Here is a 20,710-nt window from a genome sequence, read left to right as displayed (position 1 = left end):
ATTTGAAATAGAAAATATATATGTATGCTCTTGGACTATTATGCAACAGAGCTTACACAAATACAATACAGTGTTTTTCCACTTGTAAAAGGTGCACTCAGTTACTTCTCTGCACTGACTTCTTTTTGATTATCATTATAAAGACACAGAACAAATTATTCATTATGTAAATAAAATAAGAGCTCTAAATCTAGGTAAAAGTGGTATATGCACAGTAAAAGTGGTATATGCAACTCAAACTAAGTTTATACATTAAAAAAAAATACATTAAAAAGAAAAAGAACATTGGTTGTAATGAGGCCAATGAAATATTTATAATAAAATAAAATATTATTATTATTAGTTGAAATTGGAAGTCTAGATAAACTAGAATTTTGTCACAAGATTTAAATCACAGAAATTTATAAACCTTAAGTAAGGAAAAATGGAGTTTAAATTACACATACTCAAAGGTACACATATATATTTAAGCTTTTGTTTCCTAGTTATATTATCTTCTTAATAGTATTTACTGTAAATTTTTTTCTAAGAATAGTTAGAAATGGAAATTAGCTAACTTCTCCCTGTAAGGGGATCACTCAACTTGGTCATTGTGGTCATTGTACTAAGGCTACCCATGTCTGTTAACAGATTAATGTAACTGTAATATACTGTAGGAGCCTTACAGATCCCAGGGGATGGTGGTAGAGAATTCTATTCTTGAGATCATTCAAGTCCAATGAAAGAACACAAGTAAAAGCAAATTCAGCTGAATTGAGTGATACAGTAGAAAGTGATCTTGTTTCATGAAAAGATGTTTGTGTCTAGCTGGAAAAAAACATCTAAATTACGTGGCCTTTATCTCAACGCAAAGAAAATCAATTATCTGTAAAAGCATCTGATTAGAACTTAGTCCAGTGGAAAAGACAGAAATGAATGCTTGTTCAAAAACTCAATAAAGAGGAAATTAATCAAGCCTATAAGGGATATAAGGTAGAAAAAATATTTTATTAAAATATTAGTAAATATAAATTCCAAGATAAGATGTGGAAGAGAAAAATATTAGAAAAATGTAATCAAGATCATAGACCTAGCAAGAAGCTATGCTTTCCCAGAATATTACATCTATTTTCATTCATTAAGAAAAGACCACATTAACCAAAATACTTGTATTTATTGTTCATACATTCTCTGTAGGTCATTCTGATAGTAATGCCTCCTACTTGAGTCCATGGAAATTACAACAGATTCTTAGAGTAAAATAGCACTACCAGACAGAAAATAAATAAATAAATAAATAAATAAATAAATAAATAAATCTCAGTAACAGAACTCAGCAGTCAGTATCATTAGCTATGCATTTTCACTATCAACAGACATGAACCTGCATGTCCTTGTAAAAATCTGCACCAGCAGAAGGGGTCCACTGTTTTCATAGCATGTATGACTGTATCATTTCTAGGAAAATATCTCCCACACTATCCATCTTTAAACAGCCTGAACAGCTGAAATTCAAAAGGTGCCAAATATGGACTATATGGGGGGATAGTCCAGCCAAGATTAGAAATATGCTTCATGGTCTTCCAGCTGGTATGGAACCTGGCATTATTGTGCTGCACGAGAAAGGCTTTCTTATTCTCTGGACTGAGTCTGGAAGTCCGAGCATTCAGCTTAGTCAGCATCACAATATAGTAGAGTTGATCGCTTATTCAGTTTCCAGCAAATCCTGAAGGATCACCTATTTCCTATTTCACAAGACAGTGAACATTACCTACTGAAGGCAATATCTTGAACTTATTTCAATATAAAATACACATCACCACTCCGTGGACTCACATTTTGACTTTGGCTTGCAGAGATGACATCACATCTCATTCCCAATAAAGATGTGACCCAGGCAACTGTCACCTTCAGCCTTGTATTGGTTCAGTAGCACATGTTCCTTTTGTTTCTGCATGAGCATTCGTGGAAAACACATAGCACAAACTTTGCTACTATTTTTTCCAATGCTGAAGCCAGTGTTCAGCTCTGTACACATTTTCCTGGATGTAATCCACCAAGTCACATGGATGAGTTGATGGACATGCTCTTTGGTTCATGGTCTGACAGCTGCTTAAGGCCATATGGAACATGATTATCTTTCACACTGCTGTCTCCTCTGTTGAAATGCAATACCCAACATCTCACTGTACTGATTTTTTTTATTTTATTTTTTTCATATGGTGGAACACAACTTTCCTTCATATGCACTTCAGATGCCATTTTGCCAGATTTCCCCTCTGCTGCCATCTGTTGCACAAAATATAGCACAACATGGGTAGAAAGGTTCAACCTTAGTTAATACCCTGACATCCACTTCTGATGTCATGGGCAAACACAGTAAAATAGGAGACATTACTTTCAGATCTGCCCTCATATTAATCGAATGACTCTTTGTCAGTGTTGTAAGGGATGAATTAGAAAATGGGACTTAATCAATAAATACATGTCTCAAGTGCTATTACACTTCCAAGAGAAAGCAAAAACAGACATATATTTGGAGTGGACACCAATCTGAGTGAAATAAATAACAAGTGACACAATCCATAGTTAAATGCTCCAAAATAAACAGTTTAAAAAAAAAAAAAAAAAAAAAAAAAAAAAAAAAAAAAAAAAAAGAATGTATCCTGGTGCAAAAATACTTAAGGTACTGTTCATATCAGACTGAAATTAGATAAGAATTAATTACAGAATCAAGAACTAATTTAAACCTAGTAGTCATGACTTAGTTATTTGCTTCACATACAACTGAAAGAAGGCCAAACCACCCTTGAAGTAAACATTAGTAAAACAACAACAAAATCTGACACCAAGGAGAAATTAATCTTGTGTATTTCTTATTTACTGAGTTGATGGTTGACTACAAAGCCTAAGCATTTTAATTTTTTTCCATATAAAATTTTGCAGTTGTTGCAGTTTGAAGAGTTAATCATACAACACCCTTACCTCCCTTAAGAAGAAAAGATGGGCAGGGTGGGGGGTGGGTGGGAGGGAAGGAAGAGGAAAAAGGAGATAGGAGAAACTTATTTATTTAAAGGAATGTGAGATGATAGTAAATACTAATTAAGAGTAATAAAGAAAAATAAAAAATAGAAATGTCTCTGCACCCAACAGCCTATTGCATGTTGTTACGAAATAAAATATTGATAAAGCTAGGACAGCAGCAAAATTTACACCCAATTAAATCCATTAAAACATGACTGATCAAAAGTTAATTGTAATCAAGTAATCCTTAAAAACCTTTCTAGGTAACACCATATTCAAATAATCTGTATATTCTAATATAATCCAATTCTGAAAATAATCAATGCACTCGTAAGCTCAATTTTTTCTTTTTTTTCAGTGATAAATGTTGGGCGAACAGTAAGTAACAAGGACAAGACACAAAGCCTGTGGTAAGATAGAAAGATGGACTCAAGGATATGGTGCATATTTTAACTGTTTTCCTTTAGACTTTGAGAAATTATAATGGAAATCATAGCTTTAAGAAAAAAAAAAATATATATATATATATATATAGAGAGAGAGAGAGAGAGAGAGAATCCCTAAATATAATAATTATAATTTCATGTTCATATTGTGAACACATTTTTAATTTTCTAACAGGTCAACTTGTTGGACAATCAAAGTCATCATTTAGTGAATCACAGGACTAAAATATCTTCAAGGAAAGCTGATAAAGAAAAACTCCTCCACCCCTCAAGAAAGTAAGTACTAAATTTGGGAATGAAGATATAGGCAATAAATATTCTTCAAAGAAAATTTACTTGAAATTACTTCAAAATAAACTTGAATTTTGCTATACCAGGAGGTGTAGTCCTCCTGCCTGTGTGGTCAAATTTAGCCACGGTGATAATTTTCAGTGGCAGAAAAGTGGGGATAATAAGCACAGGTTAGACAATTGTCATATACCGTGATCTATCTGAGCGGTTATCATTCTTCTGGATTAAAAAAAAAAAAAAAAAAAAAAAAAAAAGTTAAAAGTTAAAAATCAAAATATTGAAGTATGTATGCTGGGATTACATAAATTCCTCATTTGATATAATTTGTCTTCTGATGTCCAAACACCTAGTGATATAATAACTGGATAAGTTGGAGAAAGAAATGACAGTCAGTTTTCAATTGTATCCAAGGCCAAACTACATGACCAAATTGTTCCCATGACACATCCACAAATAAAAATAATTGGTTTTCTCATAATAATTTTCTGCAGTGTACGATTTCTGATATTCTGCAAGTGTACTATATTCAAAGAGCTTTTATTTTTCCCATCACAACTATCAGTTTCTATCACAACTAACAGTTTCATCGTTTTCTATTTTCATATTCTACCTGCAAATCTTTTAACTGTATTCATTTTCTAATGTGTAAGTTGCATCACAAACTTGAAGTTGGCTTCCACAATAAAAAAATATCTCCTTATGTTTCTACGTGTTGAATTAAAATTGCTTTATTTAATTAATAGGCCATACAGGCTTCTTTTGGCATTTAAAGTACACAACTGACATAACTGACACTTGAATGGAATTCCACTTATTCTACCAGATGTCAAAGTAGAAAAATTTTACTGCAATACCTTTTTTTTTTTTTTTTTTTTTTTTTAATATTTCATTACCTTTCTCTATATAATCTCTTTGCAAACAGACTTGGACAAGAAATGCTTACTTGAATTGTTTCATCACTTTTATTATTATTATTATTATTATTATATCTTGTCTCAAGTTATTATTAGAAATGACAGTAACTTCAACATTTCAAATTATCCTAATTTTAAGGATAATTGTCAAAGTTATGATTTTTCTCTAATACAAAACAAAGACGTATGTTTTAAAGAATACAGACGGTTTTGTTTTGTTTTGTTTTGTTTTTTTTGTCATAATATCAATACTGAAAAACAAAATAAAACAAAAAGTGCTGGTGAAAAGAGAAAACCAACTTCAAAATCCTTCTCTATTAGAACAGAAAATTCTAATCATTAGCTTCTGTTCACCAGGGATACTGGAGTTAAAAGGCTGTCATATCTGATTAACATTTAGTTAGGAATACAAAAGTAAGGAATACACAATAGGCTTTCGTAGCTGGCAGTCAAAATCCAACAAGGAGAGGTGAAGAAATCCATTAGTTAGAGGCAATCAAAACAATGTAATATATGACTAAGACATCTCACTAGTCATTTGTGCCAGCATGTCTGACTGAAGAAAAGATCTACAAGAAACAGCAAATTAACCTTCCTCTATAATACTACCTATAATAGAAATTCATTATATTATATTCATTATATTACCATAATATTAATATAAAAATAAATAATTATTTAATATATTATATAATATTATAATTATATAATATTATTTATTATAATATTAACATTACGGTAATATATTGCATACATACATATATACACGCATATATCTTTTATATTAAAGATATCATACCTGATATCTTTTAGGATGCTTCCTAGAAGATCCCTAGTGTGATCTTGTGAAACATGAAAAACATAAGAATAAACTACTGCATGAAGAACTGAAGCCATAACTGTTCTTTCATGCAGTTTCACTCTTTTTGTCAGGCAGAGAAATAGAAATAAATTTCTTTATTTCTCCCCAATTTCACTTCATCCAGACTTTATTTCAGCTACATCCCAAAAAATTTTACTAAACTTCCATCACAGCAAATAAAAACAGGTATGAGTGGATTTCCAATTCTGGCAAAACTACTTCCCTCAATAAACCACAGAATGTTAAATCAAACTCTTGCAACACTGCGAAATGCACTGATATCTTTTTCCATCTGAACTAAATAATATTGTCTCCATGATTAAGATATAGTAAGAGTATCAGACGTATTTGTATTTGAAAGGAAAACATTTTTTTCTTATCTTAGAATTTCCAATGAGTGTGGATTAAAATGAATAAATCAATCAGTCAATCTATCTCCTACCCCCACAGAAAACAGAGAAACAGCAACTAGTAGACTAATGACTACTGCAGGGAAACTTCAGTATGAGAAACCAACCCAGAAAAATCATGTGTGAAGCTTTAAAGCCAGAACTGCCTTTCCTTAAACAGTATTCTCAAAAACAAATGGAGAACAAGGTTGTCAATAATAAGACAGGCTCCTAAGAACTGCAGCTTTGTATATTGTTCCCTTGCTTTGCTACAAAATGGAAATCCAGAAATATATTAATTTATATATATATATCAATATATTGATTAAGCTCATAGAGTAAAAAAAAAAAAACAACAAAAACAAACCAAACAAACAAAAAAAATTTTTGCTTTCATTTCTAACAAATACCTTTAATGTAATGTGTCTTCATAGCTGAATAGAGTTATTGCAATTACCAAAACTTTGTCTGAGCAATATCTGATGCACAGGAAGTTACAAGTGACCCATTCACAATACCTATTTGAACTATTGTATTTCTCTAGTAGAAAGGACACCCTTGACTATAGCAAGCAGATCCCATCATAAATCTTAGGGGCCTATTTTGAGCTTTACTTTTTCAAAATCAATGCTTATTGATAGTGCTACTATTTACATTATCTTACCCTTTTTTGAGATCACTATTTCAAATAAAATCATGGAATTTAAAGTATCAATATGTAAAATTAATCCAATACCTACACTACATGGACTTAAATCTCACCAATAGACAGATATTAAAATATAATTAAATAAATATTGAATAAATAAATCTAATTGAAACATCTTAAGTTACTGAATGTGTTTCTTGTAGGATTGATCTTTGTCACTCTGCTGTTATCTCTGGTAGAGAATAAAAACAAAACAAAACAAAACAAATTTGCAACCTCTACCACCCCTGCAGCCCCCTACTACCAAAAGTTTGCCACATAGGCCCAATATAGAAATGTATTTTTTTTATATATCTGCAAACTTGCAATGGTGGTGGGAGCAGACATACAGAGCAGACGTACCATTGGTAAATTTTCCATTTCTTGCAATTAAAATAAATATTTCAAAACTACAGTTTGGAAATTTATGAGCATTTTTTAACATTATATATGTAATTGCAAGGAATTCCAAAACAATTCATTCACCGCTGTGAATCTGTCAATAATGGCAATGAAAAAGAAGATAGCCGAAGTAAATTTGATTACAATTTTTAACTTAACAATTAAGTAACTACTTTGATGAGAATAAAAGATAAATGCTTCCTATCTTCCTTAAAAGTGGTGTGATGGTGTTAAATAGTATATGAAAGAAATAAATTTGGATGACCATTTGAAACAAACACTCTTTGCCTTCTCATAGGGTGCTGAACTAAACTGTTTTGTCAGTGATCTAAACTTTAGTCAATAAAGAGGAAAATGAAATTACTAATCAACTAACACAACCTTAGAAATGGGATCATTTACTTACAATTTAGGTGGGAGTAAATAACCATTACCAACTTACCAAGTGAAGTTCATTTGTGACAGAGTAATTACTAAGTAAATGCAATATTGTACAGACTGCTACCGCTGTAATTAGTGTAGCAAATTCTACCAGTTTTCCCATACAACTATATTTTTTGAAATGCAAACATAGTTTCTTACCAAGATGGTGGTAACGATTAAAGAACGATTGGACAGGGAATCTGTGATGTTTGCTGGTTTTCCTTTCTGATTCTCTGTCATATTAAGGCCACTCAGTGGATCCCAAGTTCCAACCTGTAAAAACAGTGTATTATTATGTAAATTGTCTATGAATTACATTTCATCATCTAGGAAAGAACATGATAAGAAAAAAAACCAACAACAAACAGATCTGCAGGGGAAAAAATAATAAAGCTTGCTCATACTTCTTATTCAACCGTATTCCATTATCTCATGTCTTCACATTTCCAAAATATAATTCACTATAATTTAGACTGTGTTTCTTGAAGTGTGACATTAAGGGGAAAAATGATGCACAGAATGTCTACAGCCACTCTGAATACTTAATTTTCTGCTTAACTTTCATACTTCAAGAGAAACCACATACGAAGATAACTCAAAAGTTTGGTGGAAATTGTGCAGAGCAGAGAGCTCTACACAATGATTGTCTCTACAGAATGATTTATCCTTTTCTCTCATCAAAGAGAACAAAGGGGCAAAAAGATATTTTGGCAAAAATGTCACTGGGAAGGATGAAAGGAGATTATGTGCTGTAATTTAACTGTTTTCCAGATAAATGTTCAGTACATAGATCTTTTGACATTTTCTACACTGAATTTCTTATTCCAGTAAAGTCAATAGGATTTTTATCTAAGTTAGGACCCACGGTTATGATTTAAGGTACAGGCCAAGGTTAGTTTCACATACTAGGCAGAAGTCTTATGTTTATGTTATTCATCTGCAATTTCATCACTATAAAACTAAATCAGGCAATAAATGCTGCTATCCATTTTTTTAGAGATCAAATCTTTCATATCACTCCCATCTAGAAAAGGAAAATTCTCTTTTTTGTCTTGAAAGCATTTTATCTATCATTTAAAATATCCACAATACAATGCACAGAAACTTTAAAATTGATTCAAGAATTCTGTAATTCAACAGTTCCATAGGAGGTTTGGTTGTAAATACATATAAATGCATATATATATTTATACATATTCACACATATATGTGTGTATAAGTGTATATATAAAAGCATACACAGGAATATTTATTAAATCTTCCAGACCGATTCCTGGGCAACACATTACAGCACACAGGCTGTCATGCTCAGGATGTGATTCAGCATGGGTTGAATAGCACTTCATCTCTTAAAACTGAGAATACAACTGATCATGAATCAGCAGAAGCAGTAACAGAGAAAAGCTAAGTTTGCTTTCATTTTTACCACTTCCAGTTCCTCAGGAAGTTAAAATACCTCCTCCCCTACTTTTAAATACATTTACAGTCACAAGCAAATCAACTTTTAGCTTTCGGATTTTTATCTAACTACACCCACGTAGACTAATAAGAACAATCAACAGGACACTTTCAAAGAGTAGCATTCACTCCTTGCATTATTATTGCATTATTTATTATTTATTAATTATTGCATTATTTTTCTAAATGAGTTTAAATGCAATTGCTTTGCACAAGTGTATATCTTTTACAGTGTAGAATAATTGTCCTCACAATGCTGCTTCAGTATAAACACCATCTAATTACAATTTGAATGATAATTTCCTTATTACACTAGACTGACATAGATTGGGATTTTTATTATACTTAATCATAAGTAGTTGTTGTATGTCCAGATGACCTTTCAGCAAACTTCATTCAACACTCCATTAGACACACTCCAATTGTCTATTAATTTTGCCATTTTCATCTTCCACAAAGTTATCGTTTTTGTCAAGTGGGAGTTTATATTTTGTAAAGGCACTTCTTATTGATTGATATTTGATTATCACCCCTCATTCAAGAGTTTCAGTAGAAGAAGTATCTCGTACAATTTAAGTTCACACAAGTCATTTTTTCTACATGAGGAGTGAATTTTCTGTTATCACTGTCTTCAGAATGAGTAGTTTTTATACTTAACATACATGATTTAGGTAACTTGCTATGGCAGGAAGAAGGGGGAGGGGAGATGGAGAACAAAGTGGGAAAGTGATAAAGGGAGGAAAAGAGAGTGAAGGGGGCAGGGAGAGAAGAAATAAGTAGGAGAGCAGAAAGCTATGATGGAGAGAGATGGAATGCAAAAAAAGTGAAAGATGGAGGGGAGGGAGGGATGGAAGAGCAGGAAGTAAGGAGGATTCAGCTTAGTTTTAACTGGAAGGCAAGATTGGAAAGATAACCAAGAACTCTTTCAAATGAAAGGACTTGAAAAAAATATATTCTCTCTCCTCAGAAGTGTCATAGTCTGGGGTCTAAAGATTTCTCCTGGAATCTTTCCTTCTGCTCTTTCAGAATAAACAGGATTTCTTCAAAGCCATTTTTTTAGTTCAACATTGTTTTCTCTGTCTCAGTAAATAAGTATAAAACCCAGATCTAATTTGTTGCAGGCAATGAACATATAGCTTAATTTTTCTAATAACTTCTGTCTACATAAACTGTCTTGTTTTCTTGTATATGTTTCATTGGATGTATATCATTCTTCATTGTTCTTTGGTAACAGTTTCCCAGCTACCACACTTTTCTAATGCATGGTTACTAATTCTTACTGCTTGTTCCAAATATTTTGTTGAAGAAGTAACACTACCATACCCCTTTAAGGACAAAATGCACAGCGAAGGCTCCAAAAGTATCTTCCATTACTCTGAATTTCTACATATACTGTTGAAGAACTCACTGGTTCTTTTAAAACATCCGTATCCTTTTAGAGCTATTTCTGTTATTGTCTCTCACATATCTTTCATTATTATTGTTTTGCAGTTCCCTTTTTCTATTATGTTTTAGAATACAGCATTTTCTGTTGAATCTTATCTTTTTCACATACTTCTAATCTCTGTAGATATTTCTGTTTTATTTTTGTATTTTCAGTTGTGTACATATCTTGTAATATACTGTCAGCTGAGAATTAAATCAACATGTTTTTATGTTTCTGCCTTCATATAAGTATGAAAGGTGAAATAATAACAGACATAACATGGATCTGGATGGAAGATACCATTGCTTCAGCCCACTGCACATCCATTATGCATTATTTTACACCAGTGTTCTCTCAGGAAATTTCCAGTTCAAATGCTTTATAACAAAAACTTGTTAACACAGACAACCTTTTAATTTTGAATAAGTTTGTTAAGTTATATCAAATATGCCACTGAAATGCATATATATTAAATTTAATTTCCATTTCTTTAATTGGTTTGTATTTCTACCAGAAAGGAAATTGAATACACTATGAAGAAAACCCATGGTGCTAGATGGTTCTCAAATTACCTTTAATATCCTTATAGCCATCTTACTTTCTCTTATATCCATCTTACTTTTCTTCCTTTTCTTATTCTAATTTTCTACTTACATGCTGACTCTCTGGACACTACTGCGGTATTTAGCTATTCCCATGATATCAATTCTTCTATTTTTGTTTTCAGGAAAGAAGACAGTTTGCATCATACCATGTACTGGTATACAAAGCAAACTTGCTTTGCAAATTTAATCACAACCATACGTTGTTTTTCCTTGAGTATCCAGAGCTCTGTTAATGGAATACTTTGTAGTAAGACTCTTCACTATCTGGGCACTGCTTCATATTTTAAAATATAATTTAGTTATTTAACCACAGGTATTCCATTGGACCTTTTTGAAAATCTTCATGTCTATTTAATTATTCCAGAGCAAGTTAATAGCTTATAAACTTCTTCAATATTTTCCTAGTCAGAGGAACATTACTAACATTAATATTTCAAAGCTGACACTAGACAAATAAGATTCTGCAAAAGTATGTTCTCCATTCAGCTATTTACACAAAATAAGTAAGCAAATGAATAAAGAAAGAAAGAAAAAAATGAATAAAACTTTGCAGCATGATGATTTCCTTCAATTTCTCTTTTTACTTTTCAAGACAATATTACCTTGCAGCAATACCAAATAAAAATTTATCTAAAGATGAGGGAAAACAATGTTTACGAAACACAGAATATGATAACTAAACACTGACTACATGCTAAACACAAACTAAAAACATTTTCCTGCAGGTACAAACTGCAAAATACTTGTTTGCATTATTTTGTTTGCTTCTACCAACTTGGGCATCTGTTTTGTAAGAATGACCTAATTCCCTGGCCAACAAGAACTCAAATGCTAAGAGGAAAACTCAAATGTTTCTTATTATAACAGTACTGAAACCCAGCTAATAAAATATTACAAGAAAAATAATAGATCTTACAAAAATACTTAACTTGTCAGACCAAAAGTTTCAGCCATACTGTCTTCTTCTAAGGAAAATAAAACAAACCTCTTCATACGTACAGTCTTGTGTAAAGGCTATTTGTGAAATACACTTTCAAAACCGCATATATTTCTTCCCACACAAAATTTCATTGAGGGGAAAAATAATTTTTTTTTTTATTATTATTATTTATTTATTTATTTATTTATTTTCCAGGGAGAGGTAGGTTTTTGTTTCATATCACTTCAGAGGTACACATCTTACAGACCTTTTCAAGACCTTCTTCCTTGAGGCTTATAACATCTAAATCAAAATCCGTCCTTAAACCATTGGATTTGTTGAAAGTTATCCTTCCTGTGAGGCCTTCCCAGTGAGCCTACAGCAGAAATGAAAATAAATAAATAAATAAATAAATAATCTATAAATAAATATCTTTTTTCTTTATTTCCCTTACTTTTACCAAAGAGAGAATATTATTTATTCTGTTAAAGTATTTCAACTTGTTCTGTTTTAAAAAAGCTATTTCATATTCTCTTTTTTGCTAATTAAATTAAGCTTTTTTAATCTCCACAAATATCCACAAATATTATTTTAAAACTCTTTCCAGGCTGTCCAATAAACTTTTTACTAAAAGTAATAACAAGCTGCATTTTTCCAGTATTCATACCTATGTTTTCACTTCTTTCTCCCATCCCACACACCCAATTCTTTTCATGAACTCTGTATTTTGTTATTCTGTCAGGACATTTAATTCAAACAAGGGCTTACTTTTACAAGATGCTGAATCCTCTGAGACCACACTGAGACAGAAAAAAAAAGATGTCTCCCAGATCCAATTCCTTACTTTTAATGAAAGTATCCTATTTCTTTATTATTTAAAGTTATCCTGGTTCTGAAGCTATGTTAAATGGGGGTATGAGAATTACAAAGCTATGATCTTTAAAGCAATTTTGGTTAAAACGAAGATTATATTCTATTGCAAATAATTATCTTTACTATAGTATTTTGTATATAAAGAATGAGAAACAAGGAATTATTTATAGAACAAGATGTCATAAATATTAGTTCTTTCCAGCAAAAGAAGTGAAAATTAAAACAAGTTAGTAAACTTCCTTCTTGGTCCCTTTGTTTTTTTGCCAGTGTTTAGCTTCTGAATTTTTAATTGCTTGTCAAGGGCTTTGGGTCATGAGGGATGTTTTTCTAACACAACAGAAATGTTCTAAAAATAGTATTCTAAAAATAGTTTTTAGAATGCAGTCATTTCACTCTTTTTTTGTTTCTCCGCATTGTATGGTTTGCTGCACCTAAAAGCTTGGGAAAACCTGTTTGCAAATGAAGATGCTTGTCTTGTCTGTCAATCTATTTATGTTTTATTTATTTATGTTATATATTAAGTAACAAGCTTAGAAGAGCCACATTCATCTGGGGGAGAAAAAAACAAACAAACAAAAAAATACCATCACAACCACCAACAACACAAAAAGTAGAATTCAAGTGGGATTAATATAAAAATTAACGGGGATTGGAAGAAAGGAAAGCAAGGAAGAAGGATATATCTTATTAGTGACTCACCTCCTTAATGAGACTCATAAAGCGGGTCCCAAAGCGCCATGGTTTGTGACGATTACACTGTAGTGAACTGACAGTCATCTGTGGGAACTGCTGGACAGCCACCGACACCACATGAACTGCATCATACATTAGAGCTGCATCCGTCTGAAATTAGAATGAAATCAGTACAATGAACTTAAAATGAAAACAAGTGATGGCCCACTGGTTAGAAAAGAAGAAAAAAAATTTAGTACTTCTCCTTAAGACTATAGTGAGAAAATAATCTGATTGCATGTGTAGCACTATATGATACAACCTTACTGCCAAGTCCCACAGATGCATCCAGACTTTTAATTTCAGCTTTTCTCTTTGATTCTCTTTGATAGTTATTTGGTACTCAAATATCAAGCTTTTAGGATCACAGTAAGGCACCATTACCACTGATGACCCTTATGATCTTTAAAAATGCAATGCTTTAGGGGCCTATATATGCATGTTTGACTCAAGACAGTTATTTCTATGAGGGAGGAGAAAGAAAAGCAGATAAGCAAAGTTGCAAAACCCAGACTATGAGAGAAAATTCTAAGGTCTAAGGAAGTAGTGTTTTTCTAATGGGAGTTTCACACTAAATACTGTCCTAAAGACATTCAGCTGATTCATTTGTAACTGTTTATAGGCAATGTTTCAAATACCTAGAGTGAACCTAATCAATATCTCATAAAAAAAAAAAAAAAAAAAAAAAAAAAAAAAAAAAAAAAAAAAAAAAAAACTGTGGCAAACTAGAACTGCATCAAATTGCTTGTTCATTTAATTGTTTCATGTCCTATGCTAAATAAATGGACTGTTCAGATGCGGCATGTACTAACTACTGTTGTATTACCAAAGGATAGACACAGCCTTCCAGTGCATACTGTCATATTGTAAAGAAACTGACTTCTCTTTTCTTCTTCTGTTTGATAAACAGAAATGAGCCTCTGAACCAAAAGAGAAGACCTTAGATTCACAAGTAGAAATGAATGCTCTGCCATCTGCTCAACATACCTTAGGGAAAAGGGACCTATTTCCCCTTCTCATTCACATAATTAGTGAGCTGTGAAATGAGTTCTTTAATGGACAGGAAATCTGAGGATTACTGCACTTGTCACAATACAATACAATGCAATACAAAATGAGCTTATATAGTACCTTTCATGGAAATGCATCCCAAGGCTCTTTACAATAAAATTAAACATAAAACTGCAAAAATGTTCTACCATTATAGCCCATAAGCTACTGTTAAAGGGGAAAATATACATTAGCATGTAAATGGCTCTCTGAAGGAGAGATCTCGAAATTCAAATAGAAATAAATCCTTATTTTAAATAGCTAATATAATAGGTTTCAATGATCTGAGACATCAAGCAGCTGATGCAGACACTCCAAATCAGTCAGAAAATATTTTTTTTTCTCCCAAATTGTTTATTATTTTTAAGGCAATAAAATGCTTTTAAGGCAAGCTTATACCTGACAAGGAGACAGTGGAACTCTCAAAAGCAGGAATGACATGCTGACTAAGCATCATACAAAGCTTAATATTTTTGGCAGAAATTGGAGTCTTGACAAAAGATTTTAAAATAAACTATAAAGTAAGTTCAGTGCACTAATCTGGCTCAAAAATGCAAGCAGTATGTTTGGAGCTTGTTTCTTTATTTTTGTTTTATCAGTTTTAATTTTTAGCTTGTAGACCTTGCACTAATGAAGGGAAATTGAAATTGCTGTGAAGCCTTTGCAAAAGCAATCTATTAAGAAGCAAAAATAGCACTAACAGATTAAGTAGATAGAACTTTCAACATGGAACCAGTAAGACTCATCAGCAGGAATCAAGTGGGCATTATGCCAGATGGAGAGTAACATGGCTTTTTGTCAAACTCTGTAAGATACTGAGCTTGAAGTCTGTAGGACAGTCAGCTCCAGTGGAAACAATAAAAAAACACTGAAATTATGGAAGTAATTTGAATTCTGTTAATATTATTCATACTCAACTGATAAGTAATTCTTCAGTGAAAATAAACCTAAAGCTGAATACACTCTGATACACACAACCGAAAATAATCCCTGGTTCAAAGTTGTGTGCCCTATTTGATTTTTAGATGCTACAAGATAAATTGTTTACACAGACTGAGATTCCTCAATCCACCTTGTATAGGTATATTAATGTTAAATGAGGACTTCAATGTTTTTATTGCATGAAGACAGATAGACCCATACACTTGAAACAAATGGCTTAATGATTCAATATCACGCTCACCTCTCTGCAATAACTGATTTTATTGAATGAGAAATAAACACTACAGGACTCAGAAAAAGATATAAAATATATGCTTGAATTTTCAAGTTGAACTATTTTATGTCCCTTTATCTTTCTTTTGAGACAGCAGGAACTGGTAGCAATTAGTCTAACTCTCAAACTTCATTTGTTAGGCTTGCTAAGCTTTTTTGTCTTATTGCTATTTGTCCATGGATCTTTATTTGTCTTCATCACACTACTCGAATGATGCTTTGTGGTACAGAAAGCACTGCAGGTTTCAGCAAGAAACTTGTCCAGGATTTGGGAGAAAATGTACTCAGTTATATTTTTGGAATTATTTATCTTTTCTAAATACAGATTGGCAGTCTGGAAGAAGAGGAGGATATGAAGTTCATGATAAGGAATGGTTCTTGAACTTCAGATAAGAATGAACTGCATTTCCATTCACTGAAGAAGTGAATTCATAATAGAAGAAAATAATCTTACTGAAAAATGAGATGTGTACTTTTTAGTTTACTGGTATATACTTTTTAAAGATTATGTTGTTTTGCACAAATATATCTTAGTCAAGTTTTTTAAATGGGTTGGTTTTCTGTCTTTGTTTTTCAACTTCACCGTACATATTAATAATTACTTATTTGAGTACTACTCATGAAAAAAAAACAAAAAAAAACAAAAAAAAACAAACAAACTAATAATATTAAATAAAGCTGATAAAATTTAAAATGACTTGAAGTCTTTCAGTTGACCCAACGAAGCTCTCAAATGGAGAGCAAGTAGTAATACTAATACCTGTGTTTAATTTTTATCACAAACTCGGCTGTATACTACGCATTCCTTCTCAGTGTTCTGTCATTCCTTGACAGCCTCACTGCAGGTGCTGTGTTTATCTGCACTATTTACTTGCAAGTCCTACTTGCTAAATATTGTCTAACCTCACTGTGAAAGAGCTCTGGTGAGGAAAAGACACTACTATTTCTCCCCATGCCTTCTCAGATTAAGAGGCAATGTCTTTTTCTGTTAACCTGAATCCCAACTGAAGATGCTACAGGCACTTACTAAACTCCAGTAGATTAATGCAAAAACATTTTACACAATCCCACACAGCATCTTTGTCTCTCCATTGGAGAAAGATGGATTTCATGTATGGACCACTTGATGGATAAGAAACTCAAAGTGCACTCTCAGCACGTTTGCCCACATCTCCAAACCATGCTGTAGTCAGTGTTGGGGGGAAGGACTGGTATCCAAAGGGATTTGGTAAGCTTGAGTAATGGGCCTGTGAAGAATAAATTCAACATCCTGCACCTGGACTGTGGAAATCTCAAGAACAAATACAGGCTGGCTGGAGAAAGCCGGTCACATCTTGGGTGAAGCATACCCAAGAAGTCAAGGGAAGTTTTTCTCCCCTTCTACTCCACTCTTGTGAGACCTCACACAGACTACTGTTCTGGGGTCCCTAACATAGGGACACAGGCCTATTAAAGACAGTCTTGAGAAGGGCCACTAAATGATAAGAGGGCTGGAACATTTCCCCTTAAAGAGAGGATGAGAAAGTATATATAATAAATAAAATAAATAACAAACCTTCAAAACTCTTCTTAGAATTAAATTTAGATACAACTGTTCTGTAACACAACTGAAACTCTCCAGACAGTCTAAGAAAACTGGATTTTCCACACAAACATTTTGAAATATTTTATTAAGAAGGAATGTCAAACAATATTTTTTCATCAAAGAAAGAAAATGAGAAAGAAAATGCATATTACATATGTATGCATACATATATTCCGTAGTTCTATTGACTGGTCCTGTCCTGTCACAAGGTAGAGATCTTAATGTGCATCTACCAGCAACCAGTTACAAATGTTGTACCAAGTCATGAATGCATCAAGGATTAAATAAAACAAGTTTCTATGCAAAGACAAATATTTTGTTGTTTGTTTTTTTTTTTTGTTTGTTTGGGTTTTTTAAGCAATTATTAAAGAAAGAAACTGTTTCTTTCAAAACAAAACTGAAGTTAAAAGAATTCTCAGAATATATTTTGAATTGACTCTTTGGTCAGTTTTGCTATTAACTAAATCAACTCAGTAAATATTGCAGTTACACCTCACTTGAAATACCATATCCTATAAGCCCAGCTTTTTCAACTGATTAGTGATATATGCATATGCTATTCTCATGTTATCTTTACCTGCCCATTATATAAATAAAGACTACTACAATAAGCTTGATAGCTTGTTCATATTGACTGTGATCACTAGTTTAACAAAGTGTTAACATGCTCATTTCATACTCCAAAAAGATTGTCTCATTGAGCTTGTATTTATGGCACTTACACTTGCCAAGGTTTAGAATATGAGAATGTTGCATCTTCATTTGGCTAGGGGAATGTAAATATCCAAAGGTAGGTTCCAAGAGGACTGATTTATTTATTTTTTCCATTATTCCTTACAAATAGTGTTTTCTTATACAACAGCACCTTGGATAAAACACTATATGTGAAGTCACATTTTGTTTCTCAACTCCCAGTGTGTATTAAGACTAATTCTAGTCTACTTTATGAGTGATGGATTAGGATAGTAAGAAAGGCTTTGGTCTAATAGCTTTATAACGTAATGTATAGTGGGCAAAGAAATGCATCTCTTCCCTCTCCTGTCTAGGCTTTTTATAAAAGATAATATTATTTCAGATGTACTACACAATACGGATTTACAATGCCATACGTATTCATTTCAGTGCGCTCAAAAAAAATATAACAGTGAACCTCTGTATCTTGATAAAAAGTAATCCTCATTTTCTAATTACTTCTTCTCTCAGATGTCCTTGCTGTCCAATAATTTAACAAACAATACAAAATTATTAATTAGAAAAATCTGAATAAATGATCAAGCACAAAACAAACATGTCTTTTTTTTTTTTTTTTTTTTTTTTTTTTTAGTGTATTGAACCCACCACCAGCAGCCTTCTTTTTTTCCTATTTTCTAGGTTATTTCCATTATGAGAAGGGTGAATAGAAATAGGCCTGTAGTAATTTTTTCTTATTATTTTCCCTTGGGAACTGAGTTTCACAAATAAAGCTACTCTCATAAAATTCTTTTTAAAAAGTCAGAAAGAAATTTATATACAATTATACACCACATGCATGGAATATATATATAATCAAAAATGTATGAGAAAAATCTACTTGCTGAATTTTTTGAAAACAAAACAGTGGACATGAGAACAGTGAGGTGGTGGGAGATACATTTCAGCAGTGGTGAGAATGGGTCATCTCTATGCATATACGTGCACACATTTACAAGTGCAACTTGCAGACTTCTGTTCATTGCTGGTGAAATTGCACAGCTTATGGTGTTGAATACAATGCAAAATAATGTTTTGTAGCTGAGAATTAGCTCAAACAAATAAAGTTCTTGTGATCTCTGTATCAGTTAAGCTTCCATGGAAATAAATAGGAGGCATTACTTTCAGGGCAACCTACATCTACAGATCCAGGACAAAAGATAAAAACTGAAGGAAGTAATCATCTTTAACTTTTTCACATCCTTTGTAAAGCAAAAACTGTTGGATAAAAAGATAAAGAGAAAGCAATTCATGCCTTGTATGATATAATTTCAATCACTGCAACATTTTCCCAGCTCCAGAATGATTTCTCAGAAAGCATGCTAAGAGAATAACAAAAGTCTATGAACCTTTCTACTGTGTGTACATTGTAGCAATTAGTGTTTACAGTTAATGAGAGAGATATGTATTCTTTTGCTTCCAGTTTAAGCTTGGACAGTGTTTCAGATGCTGTTCCTTAGAGTTTATATTATGTTCTATGCTTTATCTATATATACAAACACATAAGAGGTATTTTTACATATATGAGACATTTACATGAGATAATTTTCTACAACATATTGCTATAACAAAAACTGTGAAGACTAGCCATGTTTAGGAACCTCTATGTATATGTATAACAGGAAAGAACAGGTGTAACTTACCATAAGGATGAAACAAAGCCAGAAGTTTTGATTCAACAGAAAAAAAGCACCAGTGATTAATCATATAGCTGAATATGCACCAAGGCAAATTAAATCTGAAGGACAGTCCACAGGAAATATCCATATCACATAAGTGTTCAGTAGTATGAACTACTTGGAACCAGGCAGATTTGTAAGCACAAGGGACACCTGATTACATATTTCTCTACATATATATATTGCAGGGGGAAAAAAAGATCAAATTAAATATAGATTTATGTTTACTCTTTAATCCTCTATGCACTATGACACGAAACTAAGCTTTTCTAATAGTTGTGCATTACAGTAAATTCTTACTGTATGTTTGAAAGAAAGATGAATCATACCATATTCATGTTATAACCACAAAGTAATCATCAAGTAATCATCACATTTGTCCTCACTCAAAACTAATTATGCCAACCTTAATTTTTATTCTATAAAGTTATGAAGTCACTTTATATAAAGTCACTTCATACTGTAATCTAGACTCAGAAAGAAAGACTTTCAGGACATCTAGCAAAAGTCATCTGAAAGATTACCTGTAAAAGCTAAATTCCACCATGCCACTGTCTACAAAGAAAAGATAATTGATTCTGACTGAAAATATAAGATATGTAGAAATCCCAGTTAGGTGTAAGTAAAAAGTCTATGTCCAACAAATAAAGCAAATCTGCTGGACAAAAACACCTCTCAAGTTAAAATAGTGATAATAGATCTGGTATGATTTAACTTGCAATTAAAGATGGAAATATTTAAAAATAGCATAAAAACAAACATATTTTTATTTTATCTTGACCTGCCTCATGTTAAAAGTGATCTCAAGGCAATTAAATAACAACAATAACAAACAGCATTTACCAAACCAAAGTAGTTGCAGTTTCAAACTCACCAACATATACTCCCAGGTATCCCACGCATGTACAGTTTATGCATTCCATAGGAACACACCTAACAGTCTGAAAACCGCGTGGGCATCAGTAATGGAAAACTAACTCACAGTGACGGTTACATTTGCATACCATTAAGCATGACAGTT

General features: G+C 32.3%; 1 protein-coding gene across 2 annotated transcripts in view; it reads right to left on the bottom strand.

Annotated features, from left to right (window-relative positions):
• GRIK2 (glutamate ionotropic receptor kainate type subunit 2) overlaps positions 1–20,710 on the bottom strand; it is a 356,468-nt gene that overhangs the window by 148,105 nt on the left and 187,653 nt on the right. For both annotated transcript variants that reach the window (XM_072333341.1, XM_072333342.1), the window contains exons 8-10: positions 13,399–13,542; positions 12,095–12,202; positions 7,578–7,691 (exon numbers count right to left, since the gene is read on the bottom strand). In XM_072333341.1, the coding sequence (XP_072189442.1) occupies positions 7,578–7,691; positions 12,095–12,202; positions 13,399–13,542 (366 nt within the window). The remainder of the gene's footprint in view (positions 1–7,577; positions 7,692–12,094; positions 12,203–13,398; positions 13,543–20,710) is intronic.

This window comes from Excalfactoria chinensis, chromosome 3 (genome assembly GCF_039878825.1).
Source record: "Excalfactoria chinensis isolate bCotChi1 chromosome 3, bCotChi1.hap2, whole genome shotgun sequence".
Classification (NCBI taxonomy): domain Eukaryota; kingdom Metazoa; phylum Chordata; class Aves; order Galliformes; family Phasianidae; genus Excalfactoria; species Excalfactoria chinensis.
The sequence above is the reverse complement of the archived record's forward strand: the minus strand, read 5'-3'. Positions and strand labels throughout refer to the sequence as shown.